The 23,609-nt window shown below is 47.1% G+C and overlaps 3 protein-coding genes across 4 annotated transcripts; all 3 read right to left on the bottom strand.

Annotated features, from left to right (window-relative positions):
- Positions 1-150: 150 nt before the first annotated feature.
- On the bottom strand, positions 151-10,378 carry LOC120697153 (E3 ubiquitin-protein ligase CHIP-like). The gene is made up of 11 exons (XM_039980282.1): positions 10,319-10,378; positions 10,049-10,141; positions 9,813-9,931; positions 3,020-3,975; positions 2,813-2,880; positions 2,666-2,729; positions 2,455-2,526; positions 1,484-1,617; positions 1,164-1,314; positions 957-1,067; positions 151-602 (listed from the first exon to the last, which is right to left on the bottom strand). The coding sequence occupies exons 4-11, from the start codon at positions 3,128-3,130 to the stop codon at positions 474-476; spliced, it is 840 nt and encodes a 279-aa protein (XP_039836216.1). The 5' UTR covers positions 3,131-3,975; positions 9,813-9,931; positions 10,049-10,141; positions 10,319-10,378; the 3' UTR covers positions 151-473.
- On the bottom strand, positions 8,917-11,259 carry LOC120700536 (ribonuclease H-like). Its single transcript, XM_039984793.1, has 6 exons — positions 11,239-11,259; positions 10,976-11,134; positions 10,319-10,378; positions 10,049-10,141; positions 9,821-9,956; positions 8,917-9,044 (listed from the first exon to the last, which is right to left on the bottom strand). The coding sequence occupies exons 1-6, from the start codon at positions 11,257-11,259 to the stop codon at positions 8,917-8,919; spliced, it is 597 nt and encodes a 198-aa protein (XP_039840727.1).
- A 1,883-nt stretch (positions 11,260-13,142) lies between these two features.
- LOC120697149 (methionine S-methyltransferase-like) lies at positions 13,143-22,920 on the bottom strand. Of its 2 annotated transcripts, none has more exons than XM_039980277.1 (12): positions 22,515-22,920; positions 18,051-18,244; positions 17,611-17,817; positions 17,430-17,525; positions 16,722-16,910; positions 16,378-16,566; positions 16,067-16,303; positions 15,842-15,976; positions 15,437-15,757; positions 15,152-15,331; positions 13,885-14,850; positions 13,143-13,788 (listed from the first exon to the last, which is right to left on the bottom strand). In XM_039980277.1, exons 1-12 carry the CDS (start codon positions 22,816-22,818, stop codon positions 13,471-13,473), a joined length of 3,336 nt encoding a protein of 1,111 aa, XP_039836211.1. In that variant the 5' UTR covers positions 22,819-22,920; the 3' UTR covers positions 13,143-13,470. The 2 variants fall into 2 exon arrangements, with proteins under 2 accessions (XP_039836211.1, XP_039836212.1); XM_039980278.1 differs by lacking the exon at positions 22,515-22,920 and adding an exon at positions 19,387-20,800.
- Between the last annotated feature and the right edge of the window lie 689 nt (positions 22,921-23,609).

Consider the following 23,609-nt stretch of genomic DNA (forward strand, 5'->3'; position numbering starts at 1 on the left):
GTTTTTTTTTTGCTTTTTTTTATAAGGAGCAGCATCACGTTGTTAACGACGATACAATGAACTTCCAAATGTACTGATGAGGCATCCATAAATAAAGAAACCAATGGCATCCATAAATAAAGAAATCAATGTTGAGGATCAGAAAGCAACTGGTGAAAATATTGCTGCTTCAGGTGAGCTTCAGGATCGTAGCCTGAACTGAACCAAGCAGTTGCTAAGTCAAGAACTGATGACTGAGTGGAAATGGCTACTCTAACCTTGAATGTTTATGTACATTTGCTCCAATCGGTCGATGTCTGCAGTTACAACTCAACTTGCTTGATAATCAATGAATCGAGCAATCTAACCTCAATCTGTATCACACTGACATATGATTGTAGTCACAGAAGGTAACCCTAAGACGAGCATTCATCAGTAGCAGCAGTCAGCAGTCAGCACTCAGCAGAGCACCCAGCACACACCACAAACGGCATCTAACAGTTCAGCTTGTAGGCCCAGCTGTGCTCTTTCAGATAGGTCTGCACTGCTTCCTTGATGGCCAGGTTTGGAACCAGCTGGTGCTCCTTCAGAGGCTCTCGCGTCACCGGGTCGAAATTGCCAACCTGAAACACCAAGAGAATGGAAAGGTAAATGGTTGCGCGGAATTTATCTTTCCTGTGAAGAGACTAAATCCAATAGACATCCAACTGAAATGTAGGCAAAGTCAATAATGCTCAAGTTATTTTTGCCACAACCACATTATAGACGAGAGCCAGTCTTCTCAGAGACAGTTTTTTGACATAGTGGAACATCAATGTTATATATACATCACACAGTTCTCGAACAACAAGGAATTGTACAAGCAACAATATTTACAATGCACAGATGTATATGAAGAGTAAACATGATAGTGCTTCAGTATAAACAGAGTAAAGAAATTTTGAAAAACTGAACGCAAACATAGCAAAAAGAGGCACCTTGTCGAGATGTTCAAGAAGTACAGCCCGCTCATATGTTACGCCACTGGGTGTGATCACTGGGTCTCTAAATATCTCGAAAGTTATCTGACAGCAAAGGTAATCGGGCACCTAGGTTTTCACCATGGCATCAGCAGCTTTAAGATCACAGATTTAGACAGAGAAAGGTTTAACAAAAACAAGGTTGATTATAAGCACTGCTTTTACATCTACTGGTGTATCGGCAAGTGTCGCTTTGCTGAAGACCTCTGATAGCAATTTAATTTGTTCTGAATACTCGTTGCTTGATCCATCCGAGTCTTCCACAAGTGTGCCACTAAGAAAGTGATGCTCCTGCAATGCACTTTCACAAGCTTCCCTGCATGTCCACGAGATACACTTCTGTTAGGAAACTTGAACAGCCAGAAAGGTAAACTGAGCATCCATCCAGAAAGGTAAACTGAGCATCCATATCAAATATAAGCATTGTACTTGATCTAAAGCAAAACGATAGTGCTGTGTTATTCAATATTTAATGTGTAACCTACTTCAAACTTTGTATCCTCCAAACTCGTTCAGTGGAATGCTTTTCCCAATCTAGGTATTTTGCCTTAGCAAGGACCTGCCAAACGTCCTCGGCCATTTTATCCGTTGAACTCAAGGACTTCAAGAGATTCAGAGCCTGTTTCCAAGATTAGATGGACAAGAGCTTAGCAATATTGTGGCAGGAAAAGACATCAAAATCCTGAATCAAAACAAGGTACTAAAGACAGGTATGAATGCATAGCTATAGTGTGCAGCGAATGCAGGTGAAGTATGAAGACATAGCCTTAGTATGATACAACTTATAGGTCGTTACAACTCCTGAATCAGTGACAGTTCCCGGGCAGAGGTGCCAAGAGCCCAAGACAATATTCCATTTTACACATTCGCATCACTTTACTACTGCTCAAAAGTTCAGAAGGCAGAGTGATCAACAAGGTGCAGTTACAAGGTTTTTAAGAACTCATAATTTTCATGCGATGATGGTCACCAATACAAAAGAGATGGACAAGGCACAAGGTATAGCTCTTGACAAATGTGAATGAATGGAAAGAGGTATAGTTATGCTGGGGATTGCATTGTACGGTGAGGATAACAATTTAAGATTTACAAGGTATGAATTATATGCACGAAAAACCATATATTTTTAAGTCTGGGACTGTTATGGTAGTTAATTAGTTATTCGTCAGAACCATTTTTAGATATGTCAAGGTAGTAATTGGGAGTTCTATTTATCAATAAAAGGAAGTTTGTCTCAGTGGCAAGATGTAATCATGCAAAGATCCACAAAAACCACCTGAATACGTCAGGTGTGGATTTGGATGGCTTATCCAAAAGAAAATCCAGCCTCATAATTTAATAAACTCGGGGCACCATTTGACCATAATAAGGCCAGTAACAAGGAACCAAATGAATACACAAAGAAAAGAAACTTGTTAAGAATTGACATCAAGCTTACATGGGACAAACAACAAACCTTTTCAAATTCCTTGATAGCAAGAGCAAATTCCTCCTTGTCGAGCAGTGCATATCCCAGCAGATAGTGCCCCTACATCACACAAGAAACAAAGCAGTTAGGTACGTCTGTATCGAGCAGTTAGCAAAGGGTCGTGATAAGGTAGTAGTTATAGTTGAAGTCGGCACACTGGAAGAAGAAGAAGAAGAAGAATCAAGAAAAAAGTTGCCACCTTGACTAGAGTGTCATCAAGTGCAAGAGCCCTCCTGCTATCCTCTTCGACCTTGGCCCACTCCCTGTAAAGAACGCTCCAGATTTTCATCTTACTAGCCAAAATCGCCCCAAGAGGGGGGGAGGGGAGAGGTAGGAGTAAACTCACTTGCGCCTGAAATGGCACAGGGCCCGATTCATCCAGTAGACGGCGACGTCGGGGCAGAGCGCGATTGCCTAGCAAGGATTCATCGCGCAGGAAACATTCTGATTCTGATGCCACAGCAATGTCGCGCCCAATCCAATCTAGTTGCTTTGTACGGTAATAAGGGCAAATGAAACTGAGGCGGGGCGATGGGAGGTGGGCTATGCTTGCCTCGGTGTAGCAGTCGATGGCGGCACCGAGGCGGGCCTTCTTGAAGCAGGCGTTGCCCTCGATCCGCCGGAGCTCCGCCTGCTGCGCCACGCCGCCCCCGCCCGCCGCCATGCCTTCCCTTGGTTGCGCGGACGCGGCACACGGCAGGAGATCGAAGGGACGACGGAGACGGCAAATCGAAGTGCGTATTCACCAAGGTTTTTTTACCGGAACCGGTAAAAACCGGTCAAACTCAAATTTGAATTTAAAATCCGCAATTATACCGGTTTCGAACGGCTAACCGTCCGGTTAGACCGGTTTACCGGTCCGGTTTGACCGGTAACCGGTCGGTTTAGGTTAAATTCAAATTTTTTTCTTTTTTAGTTTAAATTCAAATTTTTTTCTTTTTTAGTTTCAGAGGGCTGCTGAAACGAACTGCCTTGTCACGACTGCTGAATAAAACTACACATCTATACAGATGTCAACCTAAATGCTTTCATATTATACAGACTGGCAAAAACCAATGGAACAAATATGTTAACTAGCACTTGGCACTGCATCAATGGGAAGCAACGATCTTGTACATCATTTGTAACTCCTTCCATTCTGAAAACATAGTATTATGCTAATATACATGAAACAGTTATTATGCAAACCGATCAGGTTATGCCAACTATCTATAAAGAAAGAATTACTATTATACATGATTGGCCAATAAAATTTTCGTGACAAAGTACATATGTTGTATCTAGGTCGCATCATTAAAAATGGAATAATAAAAATGCATGTTGTACGTACAGGCATGCAACATAAAGCTGGATGATGGAAGATATTAACAAGGTAAAAGGATAGGAAAATGTGAGACCTACCCTCAAAACATGGTTGATTTGAAATGTAAGAAATGTCCCCTTGAGTTCCTTAGCTTTCTTACACAAGACAGCCATATTATCACTCCTACACCGCCAGAGATCTTGAACCTGCTCAAGAAAATGTTAAGAAAGAATTGGACGTTGCTAGAGCCACAAGCAGCAGCAGCTAGATAGTCTATTCCAAGTTGTTATGGACGGGGATGTTAGAGGGAGGAAGATGCCGGAGATTGTACTCGTGAGAGGTGGTGGGGCGCGGCCCTGGACCCTTCGGCCACCGCCTCGACGCCGTCGTTGGCGGCGCGGCAACCAGAGGGCAGGGCTGCTCCCTTGTACGTAGGAGAAACAGTATTTGGAAGACAACTTGATTGAATGATCCTTCCTGATACAATATAAAGACTATATATAGGCTAGCACATGCGCTGCCTCTATGGAAACAAACTCAAACTCCTTAATTCTATCTCTTTACAAAACCCAACCGAAAAGGAAACTAATCTCTATCCAAGGGAAACAAACTCCTGGAATTCAGCCACTTTGGTTGGCTGACTGCTCCCCGTCCGGCCCGGCTTCTAGCGCCCATGCCTTCTTCTTGTGCCGCACGTAGACCTTGCCGTGCATGACATCTCTCCCCCCCTGGAGAAGCAGCTCGTCCTCGAGCTGAAATGCCGGGTAGAGACAACGAAACTCCGATAATGGCACCCATGAAGCAGCCGAAGCATCCGAACCCTTCCACTGAACGAGCAACTCATAGGTACCTCGAGCCAAACGACCCCGGAGCACCTTGTCAGGCTCAATGCATGCCCTGCCATGATGGATAGGAGGCAGTGGTTTGATCTGCTCCGGAGGATCGCCGACGAATGGTTTCAAGAGGCCAACATGGAACACATCATGCAAGCATGCTCCCGCCGGTAACTGAAGTCTGTAGGCGACCGAGCCAATCTTCTCAAGCACCTTATAGGGCCCATAGTACCGCGGACCTAGCTTGCCCCGGCCACAAGTATCCGTGAGCGACGCCATCGGCCGGTGCAGCAGCCGCAATAGCACCCAATCGCCCACCTGGAACTCCACCTGCCTGTGCGACTTGTCATACTGAAACTTGGCTTGTTGCTGTGCCTGCTCCAGTCTATCACGGATCTCAGCAAGGAACTCATCTTGCTCCAGCATCTGCTGCTCCACTGCTGGCAGCTTGGCCTCGCCAGGTCCGTACGCCGCAATGGTAGGGGGATCACGGCCGTATACGACCCTGAACGGAGACGTCTTGAGGGAGGCCTGAAAGGAAGAATTATAACAATACTCCGCCCAAGGAAGCCAGCGGAGCCACTGGCGCGGTCTGTCCCCCGTCAAGCACCTCAAATACATCATGATGATCTTGTTTGTCGCCTCCGACTGCCCGTCCGTCTGGGGGTGAAACGCCGTGGAGTACTGCAGCTGCACACCAGACAAACGGAACAGCTCACGCCAGAAGGAGCTGGTGAAGACGGGGTCGCAATCGCTAACGATGGAAGCCGGCATGCCGTGGAGGCGCACCACCTCGTCGAAGAATACGCGCGCCACCGAAGCCGCCGTATAGGGGTGTGCAAGCGGCATGAAGTGAGCATACTTCGAGAACCGATCCACCACCGTGAGGATGACGGATTTGCCGTTGACGCGCGGTACTCCCTCGACGAAATCCATAGCAATGTCAGCCCACACTTCCGACGTAACCGGCAAAGGCTAGAGGAGGCCGCCCGGACGGAGATGTTCGGTCTTGTTACGTTGGCACACCACGCAACGCTGGACGAACTCCCGCACCCGCGCGCGATCATGGTCGATGGCGAAGTCAGCGCGCAGGCGAAGGAGGGTCTTCTGTGTTCCTTCATGGCACGCACCATGAGCCTGGGCGATCAGCGTGTCCGCGAGACCCAGAGATGCCGGCACGTAGATCTTGTCATGACGGAGCAGCAGGCCGTCGACCCAGCTCCACCCGTCCTCCGCCCGATCCGCCTTGGAGCGCTGTACCGCAAGGGACGCGTTGGCCGCGATCGCCTCCCGGAGCTCGGCTAAAAGCTGAAAGGATGGGGCGGAGAGGGCCGCGAGCTCCTCCTCGCTATCAGCATCGCGGCGGGACAGCGCATCGGCCACCACGTTCTGGGCGCCCGGCTTGAACTCGACCCCGAAATCAAAACCCAAGAGTTTGCTTGCCCACTGATGTTGCGGGATCGTGGCGAGGCGTTGGTCGAGCAGGAACTTGAGGCTGTAGTGGTCCGTGCGCACCACGAACTCCCGTCCCCAAAGATATGGACGCCAGTGGCGCACCGCCTGGACGAGGCCAATGAGCTCCCTCTCATAAGCAGCAAGTTTGGCGTGGCGCGGTGCAATTTGGCGGCTGAAGAAGGCAATCGGACCACCCCCTTGATGCAGCACCGCCACGAAGCCCGACCCCGACGCGTCGCACTCCACGACGAAGGGTCGCGCAAAATCCAGGAGCTGGAGAACCGGGGCGGAGGTGAGCGAGTGCTGGAGCGCCTGGAAGGCGGCAGTTGACTCCTCCGTCCAAAAGAAAGCCTCCTTCCGCAGCAACTTCGTCAGGGGAGCCGCGATGGCCCCGTAGTTCTTTATGAAGCGCTTGGACCGACCGGGGCTGTGGCCACGCCAACACCGCCTCCACCTTGCCACGGTCCATGGCGATGCCGTGCTCAGAGATCACGTGGCCCAGGTACGCCACGGACGGCTGGCCGAAGGAACACTTGCTGCGCTTGAGGAACAACTGGTGATGGCGCAGGGTGTCGAGGACGAGGCGGACATGGCGCAAGTGCTCGGCTCGGGAAGTGCTGTATATCAAGATGTCGTCGAAGAAAACCAATACAAACTTCCGGAGGAACGGGTGAAGTACCTCATTCATCAACGCCTGAAAAGTGGCCGGCGCGTTCGACAACCCGAACGGCATGACCAAGAACTCAAAGAGCCCCTGGTGTGTGCAGAATGTTGTCTTGTCGATGTCGCCCTCGAACATGCAGACCTGGTGGTAGCCCGAGCGAAGGTCCAGCTTGGTGAAGAACTTGGCGCCGCGGAGTTCATCGAGGAGCTCCTCCACCACGGGAATAGGAAACTTGTCTTTGAGGGTCTTTGCGTCCAAGGCGCGGTAGTTGATGCAGAGGTGCCACGACCCGTCCTACTTGCGCACCAGCAAGGCCGGGGAGGAGAACACCGAGGAGCTTGGGCAGATGATCCCTTGGCGGAGCATGTCGGCGCACTTGCGCTCCAGCTCATCCTTCTGTGTGTGCGCGTAGCGGTATGGGCGCACAGCGATCGCGTCGGTGCCTGCCACCAGGCAGATGCGGTGGCTGTGGTGGCGTTCCGGAGGCAGGCCGTGCGGCTCCTGGAACACCGCGGCGTAATCGTCAAGGAGCAGCTGTAGCAGGTCGCCCATGGGCTCCTCCATGGCGTATGATACCGGCTCCGCCGGTCCGTCTAGTCCCGCCCACAGGATGCGGTGGTCGGCTCTGGTGATGGACATGGTCTGGCGCTGGAAGTCGAAGAGGACCGGCCCCAAGGTACCGAGCCACTCGACGCCAAGGATCACGTCGTAGCCGCCTAGCGGTAGGGTGTGGAAGTTGATGCCGAAGCGCTCGTCCGCCGCCAGGCTTCCCACCACTATCGGCACGCCCGGGATGGCTCCCGTAGTCCAGACGTAGTCACCGTTGCCGATCCGGATGTTGCGGCCGGTGCTGGGTAGGATGGAAAGGCCGAGGTGTGCCGCCACTCGTTCGTCGATGAAGTTGGAGGAGCCAGTGTCGATCAGCGCGACGAGCTTGAGGCCGCCCAGGTGGACATGCAGCTTCGGTGTGCGGTACTTGGGGGAACGCACGCCAGTGTACGCACGGACGGAGACCACCGGACCATCTGCGGCGAGGGGGGTCTGGAAGGCCAGGAGCGCGTGCAGGGAGTGCTCCTCGTCGCCCGCTACCGACGCCGAGTCGTCGTCGTCCTGGTCATGATCCGCGACGAGCTCCATCCTGTACAGCTTCTTGCACTTGTGGCCGGGAACGTACTTGTCGTCGCAGAAGTAGCAGAGGCCGTCCTTCTTCCGCTGGTCCATCTCGGCCGGCGTGAGCCGACGTCGGACGGGCCCCCTTGGCGGAAGTGGACCCCCAGAGCCCGGTGTCGTCGAGGGCGCTGGTGGCGGGGTCGGAGCGTTGGCCGGCAGTACAGGCCGGTTCAACGGACGCCATGGTGGCAGCGATGCTTGGCGCTGCTCGTACGCCCGGGCATACATAATGGCGTCATCCAGCGTCCTGGGCGAGCGAAGGGTGACGTCAATCTTCAGTGGTTCCTAAAGACCAGCCACGAAGAGATGGACCTGCTGGAGTTCGGAGAGCTCCGCCTCGCGACACGCCAAGTGCATGAACTTGTTAGAGTAGTCGTTGATGTTCCCGACGTGGTGCAGCAGAGCCAGGCTCCCCAGCGGCGTCTCAGTCATGGTCGGTCCGAACCTCTTCTGGACAAGTCGAACGAAATCGCGCCACGAAGGCTCGCCGTTGTTCATCTCGTACTTGTAGTACCATAGCTGGGCCGACTCTGTCATGTGCAGAGATGCCATCCAGACCCTGCGACGTGACGGGGTTTTGTTTCCGCGAAAATAAATCTCGCAGCGATTAAGCCAGATCAGCGGGTCGCCGGAGCCGTCGAACGCCGGAAAGTCGATCTTGAGGATACGCGTCGGAAGGCGGTCCTCCTCGTCATCGTCGCGGGTGCGGCGACGAGAGTCCCGGTCGCGGTCCGAGCGGCGCCGGCGTCGAGGTGACGGCGAGCGCGACTTGTCAGAAGAGGACGATGGGTCGGACGGGTCTCCCTCCTCGCCCGCGGCCCCGGACGCTTTGTCCCTCGCGTCGGCGTCGGCGTCCTCCGCCGGAGCGACCTTCTTCTTCTCCTTGCCAGCAGATTTGGCAGACTTGCTGGAACCGGAGCCCTCGAGTTTGGACACAGCCAAGTTGAGGGCCGCGGTTTGTTGCTCGGCGTCCTTGACGGAACCCTCGAGTGATTTCATCGCAGTGGGCAGCTTCACCAGGTCGTTCACCGCCGGATGAGCGGCTTCAAGGCCTTGAAGTCCTTGGCGAGGCTAGTCATCTGATCGGGGAGCGTCTTGATGGACTTGTTGAGTGTGTCCATCGCATCCGCACCGTCCCCCGGCATACCTGATACTAGATTGTTATGGACGGGGATGTTAGAGGGAGGAAGATGCCGGAGATTGTACTCGTGAGAGGTGGTGGGGCGCGGCCCTGGACCCTTCGGCCGCCGCCTCGACGCCGTCGTTGGCGGCGCGGCAACCAGAAGGCAGGGCTGCTCCCTTGTACGTAGGAGAAACAGTATTTGGAAGACAACTTGATTGAATGATCCTTCCTGATACAATCTAAAGACTATATATAGGTTAGCACATGCGCTGCCTCTATGGAAACAAACTCAAACTCCTTAGTTCTATCTCTTAACAAAACCCAACCGAAAAGGAAACTAATCTCTATCCAAGGGAAACAAACTCCTGGAATTCAGCCACTTTGGTTGGCTGACTGCTCCCCGTCCAGCCTGGCTTCTAGCGCCCGTGCCTTCTTCTTGCGCCGCACGTAGACCTTGCCGTGCATGACACAAGTGCTCTAACACCTAGGTTCACCACACTTTCTATGCCATAGAGATGAAGGCCCGTTAATTCAACGAGACCTAATTCTATCATTATGACATGTACTTTGGGCCACGTATTTTAAGTGATTGCACAAAATAAGTCCATTCGTGAAGAAAAACTAAAGAATTATGACACTGAAATCAAAAGTCCATGAGGCAGATAAAGGACAAATGAAAAAATCATTTGAATTTCCCATCGCTCCACAAATTTAATGTTTGTGGAATTTAAACAGTCAGAATGAACTTAACAGCACTCATTGTCCGCTCACAAAAATAGAAAAGAAAGAACAACTCACCTGCTTACAGACAAGCTTAGAATCTCCTTGAGCACGAATATGCTTGAATCCCTTCTTGGCAGCATAATCTAGCCCCAGGATCAATGCACGATATTCAGCAGCGTTGTTGGTTGTAATACCTAAACCCTCACGCAGTAGAGCAATCTTCAGTAGAAGAGGAGAGCACAATAACCAGCTAGGCATGATAATTGAAGTCAATAAAACACGCCAGATTAGCTAAGTGTTGGTCTACATACCACAGATCCATCTAACCGCTGAATTATGACTCCAGCACCTGATTTCCCGGGATTTCCTTTACAGGCACCATCAAATTCAAGAATACATGAAAGCTGTAAAAGACAGAGTATGCTGGTAAGAAGAAGTCAAATTTCCAAAATAGTGAAGTTAAGTTGCAAATAAACATGCTAACATCAAATTATAGCTACATAAGTACAGAACAAATCAGGTAAAAGAACAGAATCGTGCATAGTTAGCATTTAGCGCATTGCATATTCATTAATACTCACATTACAATCAGATAACTGTTCCTGTTCAGCAACTTCTTGATGCTTTGATGGTCCAGATTCCTTCACAAAATGATTACAGTATGAGTAAATATGATACGTAGCAAACTCAACAAACATTGTAGAGAACACTTTTCAAGAGACCATATATTGACACATATCATGAAGGAACAAAAAATTACCATCTCTTCTGACCTTTTCAATGTACACAGTGCAGATCCATCAGGTTGCTGAAATCAAACTTCCATAATTTAGCACTCCACAAGAAATGTTAAAAAAAAAGGGCGTACCCAGTGCCGTAGGCTTCCCGCACTCCACAAGAAATGTTATGGAAAAAAAATGCAAAATCAAGTAGCAACACAGACCACCTGAAGATTTAACTTAAAAAGATCAGCTCAACACCCAAGGTATGACCCCTGGAACTGTGCGAGATAAAGGTCCCGGAATCAGGGGCTTTTGCCAACTGGCATTAGGTGCATACAACTACTATAAACATCAAACTATTTTTGTGATGATAATGTGTGGCTTTATATTATTATGAATGGATATCATGTCTAGAAATGACCATAACAGGTTCAAAAAATAGAGTAGATTACAGTAATTGAATTAATAAGTAGTGTAAAACACTGGCAAGTGAAGGAAGCATAGAGCATCATTTACCTGAAAAGGGCAGGGAACCAGATCATCAAACAACCCATCTCTTGCATCTTCAGCATCAATGGAATAGACAGCGTTTCTTAACCCATGCGCAGCAAGATAATCCTCAGTTTCTTTATGCAGAGAATAGCCTTTGTAGACAGTGACAGAAGGGTCACATACCTAGTAGCAGGGAATCATCAACAAATGTAATCTCTGTGCATGGTAAGGTAAGGGAAGCAAAGCGTCATGGTGTGTTTGTGTAGTGTGTACCCTTACCGAATTGCCAACTTGGGCTTGGCAGTCATTGAGGGTCTTATAGATACCGATGACTCCCCCTTTACGGATGACATAGAAAGGCTCTGGCAGAGTCCATTGGTGTCTTTGCAGCAGATCTATTGGTTGATCGTCGAGGGGAGGAGGAGAAGAAATGGATGGGAGGCAGTGCCGGAGACCTAGGAGACAAGAGTGGGTAGTGCCTCCTCCACATAGATCTGGAAATTGATCCACGGAGACAAGAAGAGCAACTCCAAATCACCATTACAGGAGGACAGATGGAGGGGATCTGCAATGTTGGGGCCTGCAAACAAGCAGAGGCTGATCTAGGATTCTTGAGTACTGGTGTGTAGAGTTAACACTTAACAAAACATGGATCAGTAAAAAAATTACAGCCAGGAAAATTGAAGCACTAAGAGTTCATGGCACAAGAGTGAATATCCAACTAGTTTGGATTTGTATAAAAATATATATAATACTCCAGAAAAAAAAAGTAATCTAGCTTTTATGGAGCTTTATTATTTTTTAAAAAGGAGACAATATACCTTGAGAACTACCCCCACGCATGCTATTCCTTATTGTACTGAATGAACCCTCGAATTCTGAAGGCTATACAATGGCATTCAGATAACATGTGATTTATTAGCAAGTGTTCGGACCGCTTGGAAATGTATCAGTAGATCGATTAAGGTATTGATTTACGAAACCATTATGATGTTCCAGATGTACTCAATTGGATTGGCTTTAGACGGAATAGTTTTAGAGAAACTAAGCGGACATGGAGCTAGGATTCATCTCTCTTAGCATAGAGCTGAATTCGAAGGCTATTCTGCCTGGGCACGCGGAAAGCGAGACATAATACTTTATTTTCCAAGAAGATAGTCTATATGGTGACAAGAAGAGCAGAAAAGTGGATTCCTACGGATACTGTATAGTGTATAGAGATACAATGCAGATAAAATAATTTTGAAGTTCCAACGGCAAACGGTTCGGAATTTCAAGATGGAATACATGTTACCTCACTGTGCGGCCGGAGACGAGAGCCAAGAGGAAGCGCGGAGCAAGCTGGGTGCGGGCACTGGGCCGTCAGAGGCGGAGCCGCGCGCCGACACCTGCGCGCGCGGCTCGACGACGAGGGAGAGACCGAGAGAGGCGAGCGCCGCGGCGGCGAGTTGCGGAGTCCCGCTGTCCCGCAGGAGCTTGGAACGAGTGGCTAACTTTACTGGGCTCTGGGCCGCTCGCTGCTGCTTTAGGCCCACGTCCTCTTATGCTAGTATTTCATAGAGTTTCAGACAAATGTTAGCAGTTACATGTGTAACTGACAATTAAATTATTACATAAAAAGAATTTTTTATTGTGAAACAATCTTTTTGTTGCCACAACAATTGAAAAATTGTTCTACAACTAAAAAAAAATATTCTAACAACAAATTCAACTAGATCACACATGTAGACCAATGTATTGGGCTAGTTTTAGGCCCAAAACACCTAATCTCTAGAAAGTTGCTTGCTACGACGGCTCCGCTCGGGGTCATACTGTGACCCCAAGGAGTGCTCGAGTTTGATGGCGTTAAATTCTATACCGCATCATCAATTTTACTAACATGACGAAGAGAGAGAAGGAAGTTTCATGGGATGAGAGATGAGTTTCATCCCCATGAAACTAACTCGACACAGTTATCTAATTTCCAATTTTAGTAACTGTGCCATAAAACTGTGCACTAGCCTTAAGACCGACCAGTCTAGCAATTTTAACTGTAACCGAATCTGATTACAGACCCATTTTACTTCATTACTTGAACAATTAAAACGTAATGAACTCTAATTTTCATGATAGTATCTGTTTGCAGTGCTACTTAGCATTTCAAATATACAAATAGGGTTTGGAAACTTAACAATCTTGTCTGGAGCTACCCTGTTTTAATGTAAATACATTTATTCCTAAATAAATAGAAAATAAGTTGAAAGCGGTAAAAGATGCACGTAACTCCCGTAGGTTAAGAAAGAATAAGCCAGCTTTAATACAACAGGGGAGAGCAAGAGAATGCGTAAGCCGGACGGAACAAACTTCAGACCAGCTTGTAGCCAACACACTCAATTCACAGTAGGCATTTCCCTGAACAATGATTCATAGCACTGAGGCAAAGTTTTCAAACAATGGATGGATTGCCCCCCCCCCCCCCCCCCCCCCCCGAACGGTGATGGATTGGATGGAGGCAATAGACCAACAGCCAGCCTGTTCCGTCAGTTACCGTTCATCTGAGCCTGGGCATCGCCTCCAAAAACCAACTCCTTGAACCGAGTTATGCATCCCATCGCGCGCTCAAATTCGCTGCTCTCCAGCGCAAAACTGAACCGGCAGTAGTCGGGTATCCCGGTCCAGGAGCTGCTGTTTATGCACAGCCCCGTGGCCCTGAGGATGGCTTCCCTGATGTTGCTCGCATCCAGCTTGCCCTCAAAGCCATCAGCTTTGAAGTGCTTCCCTATGTAGGCAGTCGGCTTCGCCAGCATCGAGATACCACCGCAACCGCTGGCAACGTCCCAGCCACAGCTTTGCAGCGTCTGTTCATTGTACAATGGTGACAGAGAGAAAATGTCAAACATGGCTGGGAAACATAGAAACTGCAGGAGAATGTTCAGCATTTACCAATAACTAACCTTAATTAAGTGGTTGGAACGACTCTTCAGCTCCTCCTGCTGCTCCACCATTAGATCGGAGAAATGCTGATCCTTCTGGTTCTTCAGGCCAAGTAGCTTCTTGAAAGTGTACTTCAATGTGCTGTGCGGCCGACTCAAGCTAGGGAAACTATGAAATGTGTCAGCCAAGGATGAGTCGCTCAAAATCACAAACCCAAAGTCATGCCCTGATGCGATCAGCTGAAAGGACAGCTCTCCCAGCAGGACTACAGAGAACGATGGCTTTGAACTTTTCAAAGAAGAAAGACATCCTTCCAGATTCCATCGACTCCAGCCATCCGTTTGGTACTCCAGGCCTGAGAAGGAGGTATCTATCACTACCCTAGCTCCATATTCAGCGCAGACACATAGCAGCTCTTGAATGTCACTGTCACTGTATAGAAAACCAGTAGGGTTGATCGTCGGGCCAGAAATATACACCCATGGCCGAGATACGTTCTTAAGAGTGTCAGATAAAACCTTTGGCTCAATCTTGAATCCTGAACCAAAAGTTGTCGGTATAGTTAAAGTGCTTGCGTTCATAAACTTTGCTGCAGAAATGTAATTGCCATTGGTGCCCAAGGGAAAAAGCAAGGTGCCTTGTTCTTGCATGCAGCAAAGAACAAGCTTATTGAAGAGTGCAAGAGAGGTATTGCCATAGATAATTTCAGAACAACCATCTACAGATAAACCATAGCTATCTTGCACCAGCTGCTGGATGCTGGAATGGACATTGGTCTCAGAATCAGTTATGTTTTGCCTGACAAAACTCTTGAAAACAGAGGCATTCACTGCAGAAGGCACTGGCAGAAAGCTGCGATCTAAATCCATATGAATGACACTGGATTCATTTGAATCAGGAACGAAAAATTCAGCTGCCTTTAGGATAGACATAGCTGGATCACAAAATCCTATCATCTGCTGAGGTATCACTTCTGCAGGTTGCCTCTGGAAAAGAGCAAGAGATAAATAAGGCAACAAATAAAGGAAACTATCAAGGTCACAAAATATCCTTGGGTTTCTGGATGCTTTATTACTTTTACTCGCAATTAGACAAAAATCATTGAAAAACACAACAAAGTGTCCTACTATTCAATAGTAGGTACTACCCAACTAGGTGAAGATTGAAGGACTATATGATTTATGCTAAGGGAAATGTTCACTAATCACTAAAAAGAGAAACCATTGAACATGAAAGTAGCAAGGATGGGTTATGGGTGAGGCGGAGTTGGACTTAAGCCCTGTTTACCTCTTGTTGTGGATGCCGATCAGCAATTTGAAATGCCAGAAGCTCATGGAAGAGGCAGCCATAATAGTGCTGGCTGATCAGGGAAGTGTGACCTTCCAATAGCTCAATAGTTTGTGATAATGCTTTATATACAGCTGCATCTTCAGATATGGCAAAAGCAACTTCCAGATCTGAATAAACCTACAAGTTTAATCCAGAATAAGAAAGCAATTACAAACGAAACTTTAACATCATGGCAGTCCAGTGCACTAATGGAATTCAATGCTATGTTAAATTTATAGGCACCTGGTTCTTTACTAAACCGCACAGTATGGCTGCATGGGAAGGTAGGGTCTTTCCGGCAAGATATTTCAAGACACCATTAGAGCTTGGCAGACTAGACAACTCCAAATGTTCTGAAATATCCAGGAATAACCGGGAACCAACATCTTTTGTTGCATTTAGTAAGTTCTCAAAAGCGGCACTAGTGATAGCCTCAAATTGAGCCATCCCAGTAACAACAACCTGAGGCTTCAGCTTCCTGATCAACTCAATCAGCAAATCTGACTGGCGTGGTGCCTCAATCACAGTGACTGTACCTTCAGCATGGTTACTTTCTGCTCTTCCCTGAAATTTCAAAAAAAATGTGAGTGTTGAGGAATAACCTTATCCATGACTATAAACAAAGATATAGAAGAGAAAGCGAGTAACCTCAATTGCTAAAGATGTTAACCACTGCTTGGGCAAATGTCTGGTCAAATGTTCGTCAACAATTGCAAGTGCCGGAGAGAACAATTGAAGAGCATTTTCTATTGCCACAGCACGAGAAGGGAACACAACAACATTCTAGTGACCAGGAAAAAAATTAGTTTCATGTGAATCATAAGTCATAAATATAGAATAGGTAGCGTTTGAGAGAATCTAGACAAGACTTACATCAGGAGTTAGAGGAATGTGGTGGTAGCTCTTCATAAATCCGGCAACAAGTTTCCGAAAATTTAGACATCCAGCCGGTGGCTCACAGGGATTGGACTTATTCTCTTTCAAAAAACTAGCTAGGTATGCTAGGAAGGGAATTTTTTCATCAGCAACGGAGTCGTCGTCAAAGGATAAATCAAGGGAACTGCTGACTTCATGAAATCCATCTTTGAGAAACTCAAATATTTTTTTCACCTGAAATTTCCTAGTTAATACTATTTCCACTATCATATAACTGCTTTTAGAAATCATTAGAGAACAGAAGTAACCTGGTTGGGCTGGCGAAGTTGGCAGCTATACACAGACAAAGCATGTGAAATGCGGCCACCTGATTTCATATATGCCCAAGCAGTGCGAGCACATATAGGCTGATCCCCAACAAGATCCATGAAGAACTCGAAGCGATGTCTGCTATTTTTCTCAATTTCAACTAGAGCTGAAATATCTGTGTCAGCAGCCTGCAAATAAGACAATTGATTGGTAAGATGCTGAAAAAAATAGCAATGTAATAAAAACATCAATAAATAAATAAAACTATAGGCCCTAGCAGACCAAAACCGGAACATATTGCTGACACGGATAATATATTTCTAGTGTCCCACAGCCTTACTACCTGCATAATTTTGGTTTGCCAGAGCTTTGTGATACGAAATCCCCGGCGTTCAAATAGACGTTGACAGACACCCTGTCCTGGTCGACCTCCCATGTTGAATACCATAATACCTGAAGGCTTTATGACAGCTATCCCTTCTTCAACTGCCCGTGCAATCAACCCAAGTCCGAATTGATCTTCAACGAAACCCTGGATGCAGAAAGGTATGAATTGTTCATAAACATAAAATATGGAAAAAGGTCCTTGTCATTTAAGTGACATTGACATGAGTAGAGAAAACCTATGTACAACATTTTTTCCTATCCTTTTTCGAAAACAGTGCTAACTGCAACTTGATAGAAGATTCAAAGTTTGAAGTAACTTATAAGAGATTTAGCTTGCGAATAAACAGCCTTGCTGCACTTGCTTACAAAACAATTGTCATTACTTGCTAATATTTTATCAATAAAATTCAATGCAGCTATTTTCATTAAAAAAACACATACACTTATTTAACTTGGTGTTTCAACAAAAAATATTAAACATGTACACTAAAAAATATAGCTGCATAAAAAAATGTGCATAGATGGATTTACTTCTGACCCTAACTCCAGATCAAGAAAAAACTTGAAGAAAAGTCAATATAACTAAATAGCATGGCTTGAGTTTAATGCTTGAAACTGCATTTTGAATGAGTGATGAATATATGTAAGGCATCCTTAAGCTAACCTGAAGTGCACAGTAGTTACTCAAGGAGTACAAAAATTCCTCACTTGAATTTTCGGTTATAATCTTTGACATTGCCTCTGGATTTGGGTTAAGGATCTGAAACAAAGATATATTGGGAGTAAGCCTTTTTATTCTTCTTCTTTCATTTCAATTCGGCAAACATGGGGACAATTGCATGCACCTGTGGTATGCATCCAACAATGCGATCAAGCTCTATCTTGTTGTTTCTACAGTAAGAAAGAAGATCAGATTCATGGAATTCAACTCTATCAAGCAATGTTTTCCCCTCGCTGTCATAGATTGGGAGACCATCATCATCGAATGCATTCAAGTACAGGTTTATCCACGCAATCTTCACAGCTCTTGGGTTTATATCCAAGCCATAGACCTTCAACAGATAAAAGAAAAATGATTAGATTGGATTCCAACAAAAAAAAAAGCCCCAGCAAATGGTGAATGCAAACAAAAGATTTGATTCAGTGGGTGTGGTTTCCTTGGGTGCACTAAACAAGTTAGAACATTGTAAGTTGTAACATGACTAAATCCTGCTGCCAGATTAGCTTATGCACCATTAAGGAATGAAGCATACAATAAAATGTTCACAGGAAAAGAGAGGCCAACCTTCAAAGGAGACCACTTTTCTGCAAGAGCAATGGAAATCCAACCGTTACCACATCCCAGCTCTGCTACAGTCTTATCCCTAAAAATGGAATCCGGATGCCGATTGAGGCCCTCATAGAAAGTGAAGGACCAATCTTCAGGAATGAAGATGCTAGGTATCTCCATCATTGTCAGCTTCCTCCTTTGTTGGAAACCTGAAAGTGTTTTATAAATTTGTTATGGCAAAAACAAGGTGCTAGATCCTTGGTAGCATTCATGCACTAGTTTACTGGAAGCTTTTGTCAGTGAGCCAAAGCCAATGAGAGACAGAAGTATATATATACACCCAAATACAAAGGAGAGAACCCCTGTATGGTCATGAACTCTAGATAGTGTAAGGATCTATGGTTGTTCAAATGAGTTCCATCTCAATCCAAATAAAGTTAGACTAGGTAAAGGCACAGTGCCCATATGTCCTGATTTTTGTGTTAGGACGATAACTAGACCATGATAGGCTATCCAGTCCATGCTTGCAAGCCATTTTATTCATATGATAATAAGCAGGACAGAATCCTACTACTATACCCAAAATTCGAGCTTACACAACAGGAATGCCTAGAGGCACTCAACTGGGCACAGGGAAAGTGTGAAGTAAAGTAAAGAGATCAAACATTTCTAATTCAATGTGTTTAGAGTGAGACATCCTTGCAACATGCCTTGCATGAGGAGGCATATTTTAAAGTCGCAAAAAAAAGAGGAGGCATATTTTAATTCTGAAGCAAGGCTGATGTCACAGAGTATAATTTTTTAAAAAAAAAACGAACTGGTATACAGATGAAGCAAGACAGCTGCCTTTTCTCCCAATAAAAGAGAAGCAGGGAGTCTAAATTATTCAGCAACCAAGGCATATTCTCCCCTGGATCACGCACATGGGACCCAAACTCTCAAGAAGTATACACATAAATCCTTGTAGCATTATGAAATGCTTACAACAGCATTATGGCATTACGGATGGGCCACATGGTTGGTACCCGGGCACAATCAGAGGCCACCCAGCTTCTAGAAGATGTTGGGGAATCGGAAGCAACAAGATCATTGTCGCACTAGAGCATTGAAGAAATAATTGCGATTTTTTTTTTATTTGGTTCCTCATGAAAACACATGGGTGTCTGGTATGTCATTCTACTCTCACCGTGTCTACTAATTACCACAACAACTAAGCTTCTGAAACTACCGCAATAAAAAAGAGTATTTTTTTTAGCAATAAACCAGATTTATCAACACGAGATAAACCCCGAGACGATAGATCGGTGGCGCGGGGGGCATTGAGAGATGGCGGTTGCAATGGAGGTAGGACCTTGTACGTGTGGGTCGAGGAGGACGTCGTGGATGCGGAAGTGGAAGGTGCGGAAGCAGTCCTCCCCCGCGGCGGGGTCGGCGGCGAACCGCCGGCGGACGGCGCCGAGAAGGCGGCGCGCGGCGGGGCGGGTGGCGGGGGCGTGGAGGCGCTCGAGCACGGCCTTGGCGGCGCCGTACGCGGCGTCGCCCGAGGGCGTGCAGTCCGCCAGGAAGGCATCGACGTCCTTGTCCTCGCCCCCTGGCGCCGCCATTCGGCCTCGGCCTAGATTGGTTGGTGGGCTAGGTTTCCAGATAAGGGAGGGAGACGGAGATGGATTGGATGGTTCGAGTCGGGGGTAGAAGGAAGGAGACGGAGAGGAGAAAAAAAATGGTGGAGAGGGTGCCTGCTCTGCTTTTATAGGCGGCGGTTGGCGACCCGACGAGGCCACGCCGCCGTGGACGACAGGGGGGCACGCGGGGAGGGACAGGGGCAAACACGTCAATTCTCCGAGATTATGTTGGCCCCGTTTGGTTTCTGCTAGTTTCTAGCACGAATTTCTTTTGCATGTATGGAGTAATGAAGTATATTTGGATTAAGTGACTAAAAGTAATGACTAAATTTTAGTCAACCCTGTCTGGATCAAGTGACTAAAAGGTATTAAAGCTTTCCTATCAAAGTGACTAAAGTGAGGGGTAGGTCCATTCAACTCCTCCTTTTAGCTCCTTTTAGGTGCTCTTCAGGGGGCTAATGGGTCATATTTTCGATATAATTTTACACAAAGGTACTAAAGTGATCAAGTGACTAAAAGGTACTAAAAGTTTGGATGTAGGAGTTTGATACTAAAAATCTTCTTAAGCTTTTACACAATTGATGAATAATTAAATTCTAACCTATAGATAATAAAAATACAATTGTACACATAAATCTCTCCTTTTTTTTCCTTTTGCGAGGAATTGCACACCTATCTGACTTTTCTTTGATGATGAAAGGGAATATTTGTTTTGTTGGTACCTCAAAAATTCAATGGCGTACGTGGGTTAGGTGAGTTGCCAAAGCCGACAATGGGTAGCCATCTAGCTTTTTTCACCGTGGTCCATATCAAACTTTTTGTTAAAAGAAATAATATTCCTCCAATCTTCTCTGTATTCCCGTGTGTATATCACGAGGACATTAATGAAAACAAGCCTTCAACGGGTGATACCCGGCCCGTCGGGTCAGTGGTTTCAGCTCAAGCGAATAAAGCATCAAGTATGTTGTTTGTAGCGACGAGGTTGTATCAAAGGTTGTTGGAAGGTTCATTCAGATCTTAATTACCTTGATCTTCTCTACTACTCCATCCGCCCTAAATAATTAGTCGTTTTGACTTGTACAGGTATATAGTTTTTGAAACCTATATATCTAAAAAAGTGAAAATGACCAATAATTTAGGATGGGGAACTATGCTATTTCCTTTCTTCTAACAGCAACACGCCGACTATGACGAGATGAAACGGGGTAACAATGGTTATTTTTCTGCAAGGGTTCGACAGCTGTTATTTCTCCGTAGGCCGGCTCCAAGCGCTTGCATCTCGATCGAAGCGATGGTGCGTAAACTGTTCGTCGATCAGATTGTCGTAATCAAAAGAAGATTAAGCGTGTCGATGTCGTGCAGGCACCGGCGCAGGGCAAGCAAACAAAAAAAAAAAGCGCGAACGAGATGTGCACTCGAAATTTGTGTGGCGATACGGTGGAAGCAGGAGCAGTGCAGTGTTCATTTTAGCGGTGAGCCATGCGATGCAATTGGGTAGTCACTCTGACTGATCTGGCCGGTGGAAAGGTTCACAACCCGTGGCCGCGTTTGGTCACAAGTCAAATCAAGATTATACAAAAAAGACGAATGCCCGCATAGAGTACTAAACGAAGTCTATTTGCAAAACTTTTTCAGGTATGAGTGTAACTTTCCGAGACGAATCTAATGACGGTAATTAATCGATGATTTGCTACAGTGATGCTACAGTGACCATTCTCGAATCACACGGTCAATGACCTCGTTAGATTCGTCTCGCGATTTACACGGGGTGTGGAGGTGGTTTTGTAATTAAACTTCATTTGATACTCTAAATTAGTTCCACGCAAAAAAACCAAACACGGCCCGTGACTGAATTTTCTCCGGTCACCATCAATCATCTTCCTGTAATCTCCTGTAGACTGCAGCTCTAGCTAGCGATGCTATGCGTGATCCAGATTCTATGTGATCGATCCGTGTGGACCATGTGTGTGTATACTGTAGATGAAGATCAATATCGATCGATCGATGGGGTGTCTCTGTCGACAGGACGGACCGCTAGCATTCCTTCCTTCTTCTTTTTTTTTTCTTGTGTGTTCAGAGTTCGTCGGCCTGCTGCCAGCTGATTTGGTGGATCTTTAATTTTAGCTAGTCATACAGAGGAAACCAGCGGTACTTGCATTGCGTTAAATAGGGGTGTAATTATTAAGAAAAGCAAGTAGTAGTATGAATTAATCTGTCTGTACGTATTCTATTAGTGGCATGCAAGATTTGTTTACTTCTGATGACAATGACATTTGATTCGACAACTTAGTTTGCATTTGTGTCCCCTTCCAGGAAAGGAAGACTGTTGATTGGCTTGTGCATAGAGGGGAAAAAATTGTGTGCGCGCTCATTTTTTTCTCGCTCGCGACCGTGTCTGAGCATGTTTTTCATTAAGAAATATATGCGCACTCATCTCCTTCCATCTCTGGATCATACACGCTAGACATGGATTCGGACCTGGAGTAGCAGTTGACTCTGCTGCCCTGGTTTGAAGAAGACTTGGGGGACGACGGGCTGAGCTCATGGAAGGTGTGCTAAGACAACATGCGAGTGATTCTTTAAAATGAACTAAACAATCTAGTAGTAAGATGTTAGAAAATTGCTCAAAAAAAATGTTAGAAAGTGATCCTCTATAAAAGATTAATCTGTTAAAAAATAGTTCATCTTTATTCGGCAGTTGCAACTTGCAAGCTGAAAGTGATCGGTCGGTCGGTACAGCACGAGCACCGTACCTGATTGGCTAGTGAGAATGATGGTCGTGAATGATCGACCGGCAGAGCACGAGATAGCACCCGATTGGCTAGTGATGGTGATGATCGATGAGCACGGACGATACCTGGTGAGGCGGCGGCGGCGGAGCGGAAGGCGGAGGCGGCGACGGCGTTGTCGTGCAGGAGCAGCTCCTGGATGCGGAAGCCGAACCGCCGGAAGAAGTCCTGGCGATCGTCCGGCGACGACGATTGCTGCCGGCGGCGGAGCGCGGCGAGGAAGACGCGCTCCTGGCGCCTGGTGGCGGGGTCATGGAGGCGCGCGAGCAGGGCCCTGAGCTCGGCGTAGGCGGCGTCGCCGGAGGGCGCGCACCGCTGGAGGAAGGCCTCCACGGCGGCCTTGGCATCCTCCTCCACGCCCACGCTGCCCATGGATGGATGGATCGATGGATGGAGATCGAGCGAGAGAGGGAGCGAGGCTGCACAGCAGGTCAGCAGCCCGTGGTACGGGGCGTCGTTGGAGAGAGCCTGCCTCTGCCCTGCACGGCCTCGGTTTATATACATGGCTCTTGGCATCAAGCCATCAACCACCCACCCAGGGTGACTTTTATTTTTGGATATTTGTATATACACACATGGACGAGCTATTTCTTATTTCTCTCTCTATTTGCCACTCCATTTCCATCCATCAGTTGATAATGTAAATAATCTTCCTGTTAAATACATAGGGGCGGAGCTAGAAAAGGCTTCCAAGTGGGGCTGACGAGTGGACAAAATTAGGCTGAATTCTACTGTTTTTTGTCTAACTGCTACAAATTTGTATGAGACCATCCGAGCTAGTAGCACGCCCAGCACAGGCCCAGACTCGGGGGCGTTTATTCCTCGCTCGCGCGAGTGCGTGCGAGCTGAGCTATCGCAAGCTAGTGCCCCTCATCCCCGCCACCTTCATCTTCCTCGTCTCCGGCGGCAGGAGAACTTCACTCCCTCTGATCCACCATTTGTCAAGATGCCGCCCTCGGTCTCCGGTGACCGCCGCCAGTCTTCCCTACCACCCACTCCTCCTTTTCTATGTCAGGCGAACACCACAACCCCGACAGCCCCTATCCCCTAACCCGACACACCATCGCGAGATCGGGGAGGAAGACAAACAGTGCTCACGGGCCCACCTGCAGTGTCATCCTTCTGTGATGCATCGGCCGTTCCTCGCGCGTGTGATAAATAGA

The sequence above is a fragment of the Panicum virgatum genome, chromosome 3K (genome assembly GCF_016808335.1).
Source record: "Panicum virgatum strain AP13 chromosome 3K, P.virgatum_v5, whole genome shotgun sequence".
Classification (NCBI taxonomy): Eukaryota; Viridiplantae; Streptophyta; class Magnoliopsida; order Poales; family Poaceae; genus Panicum; species Panicum virgatum.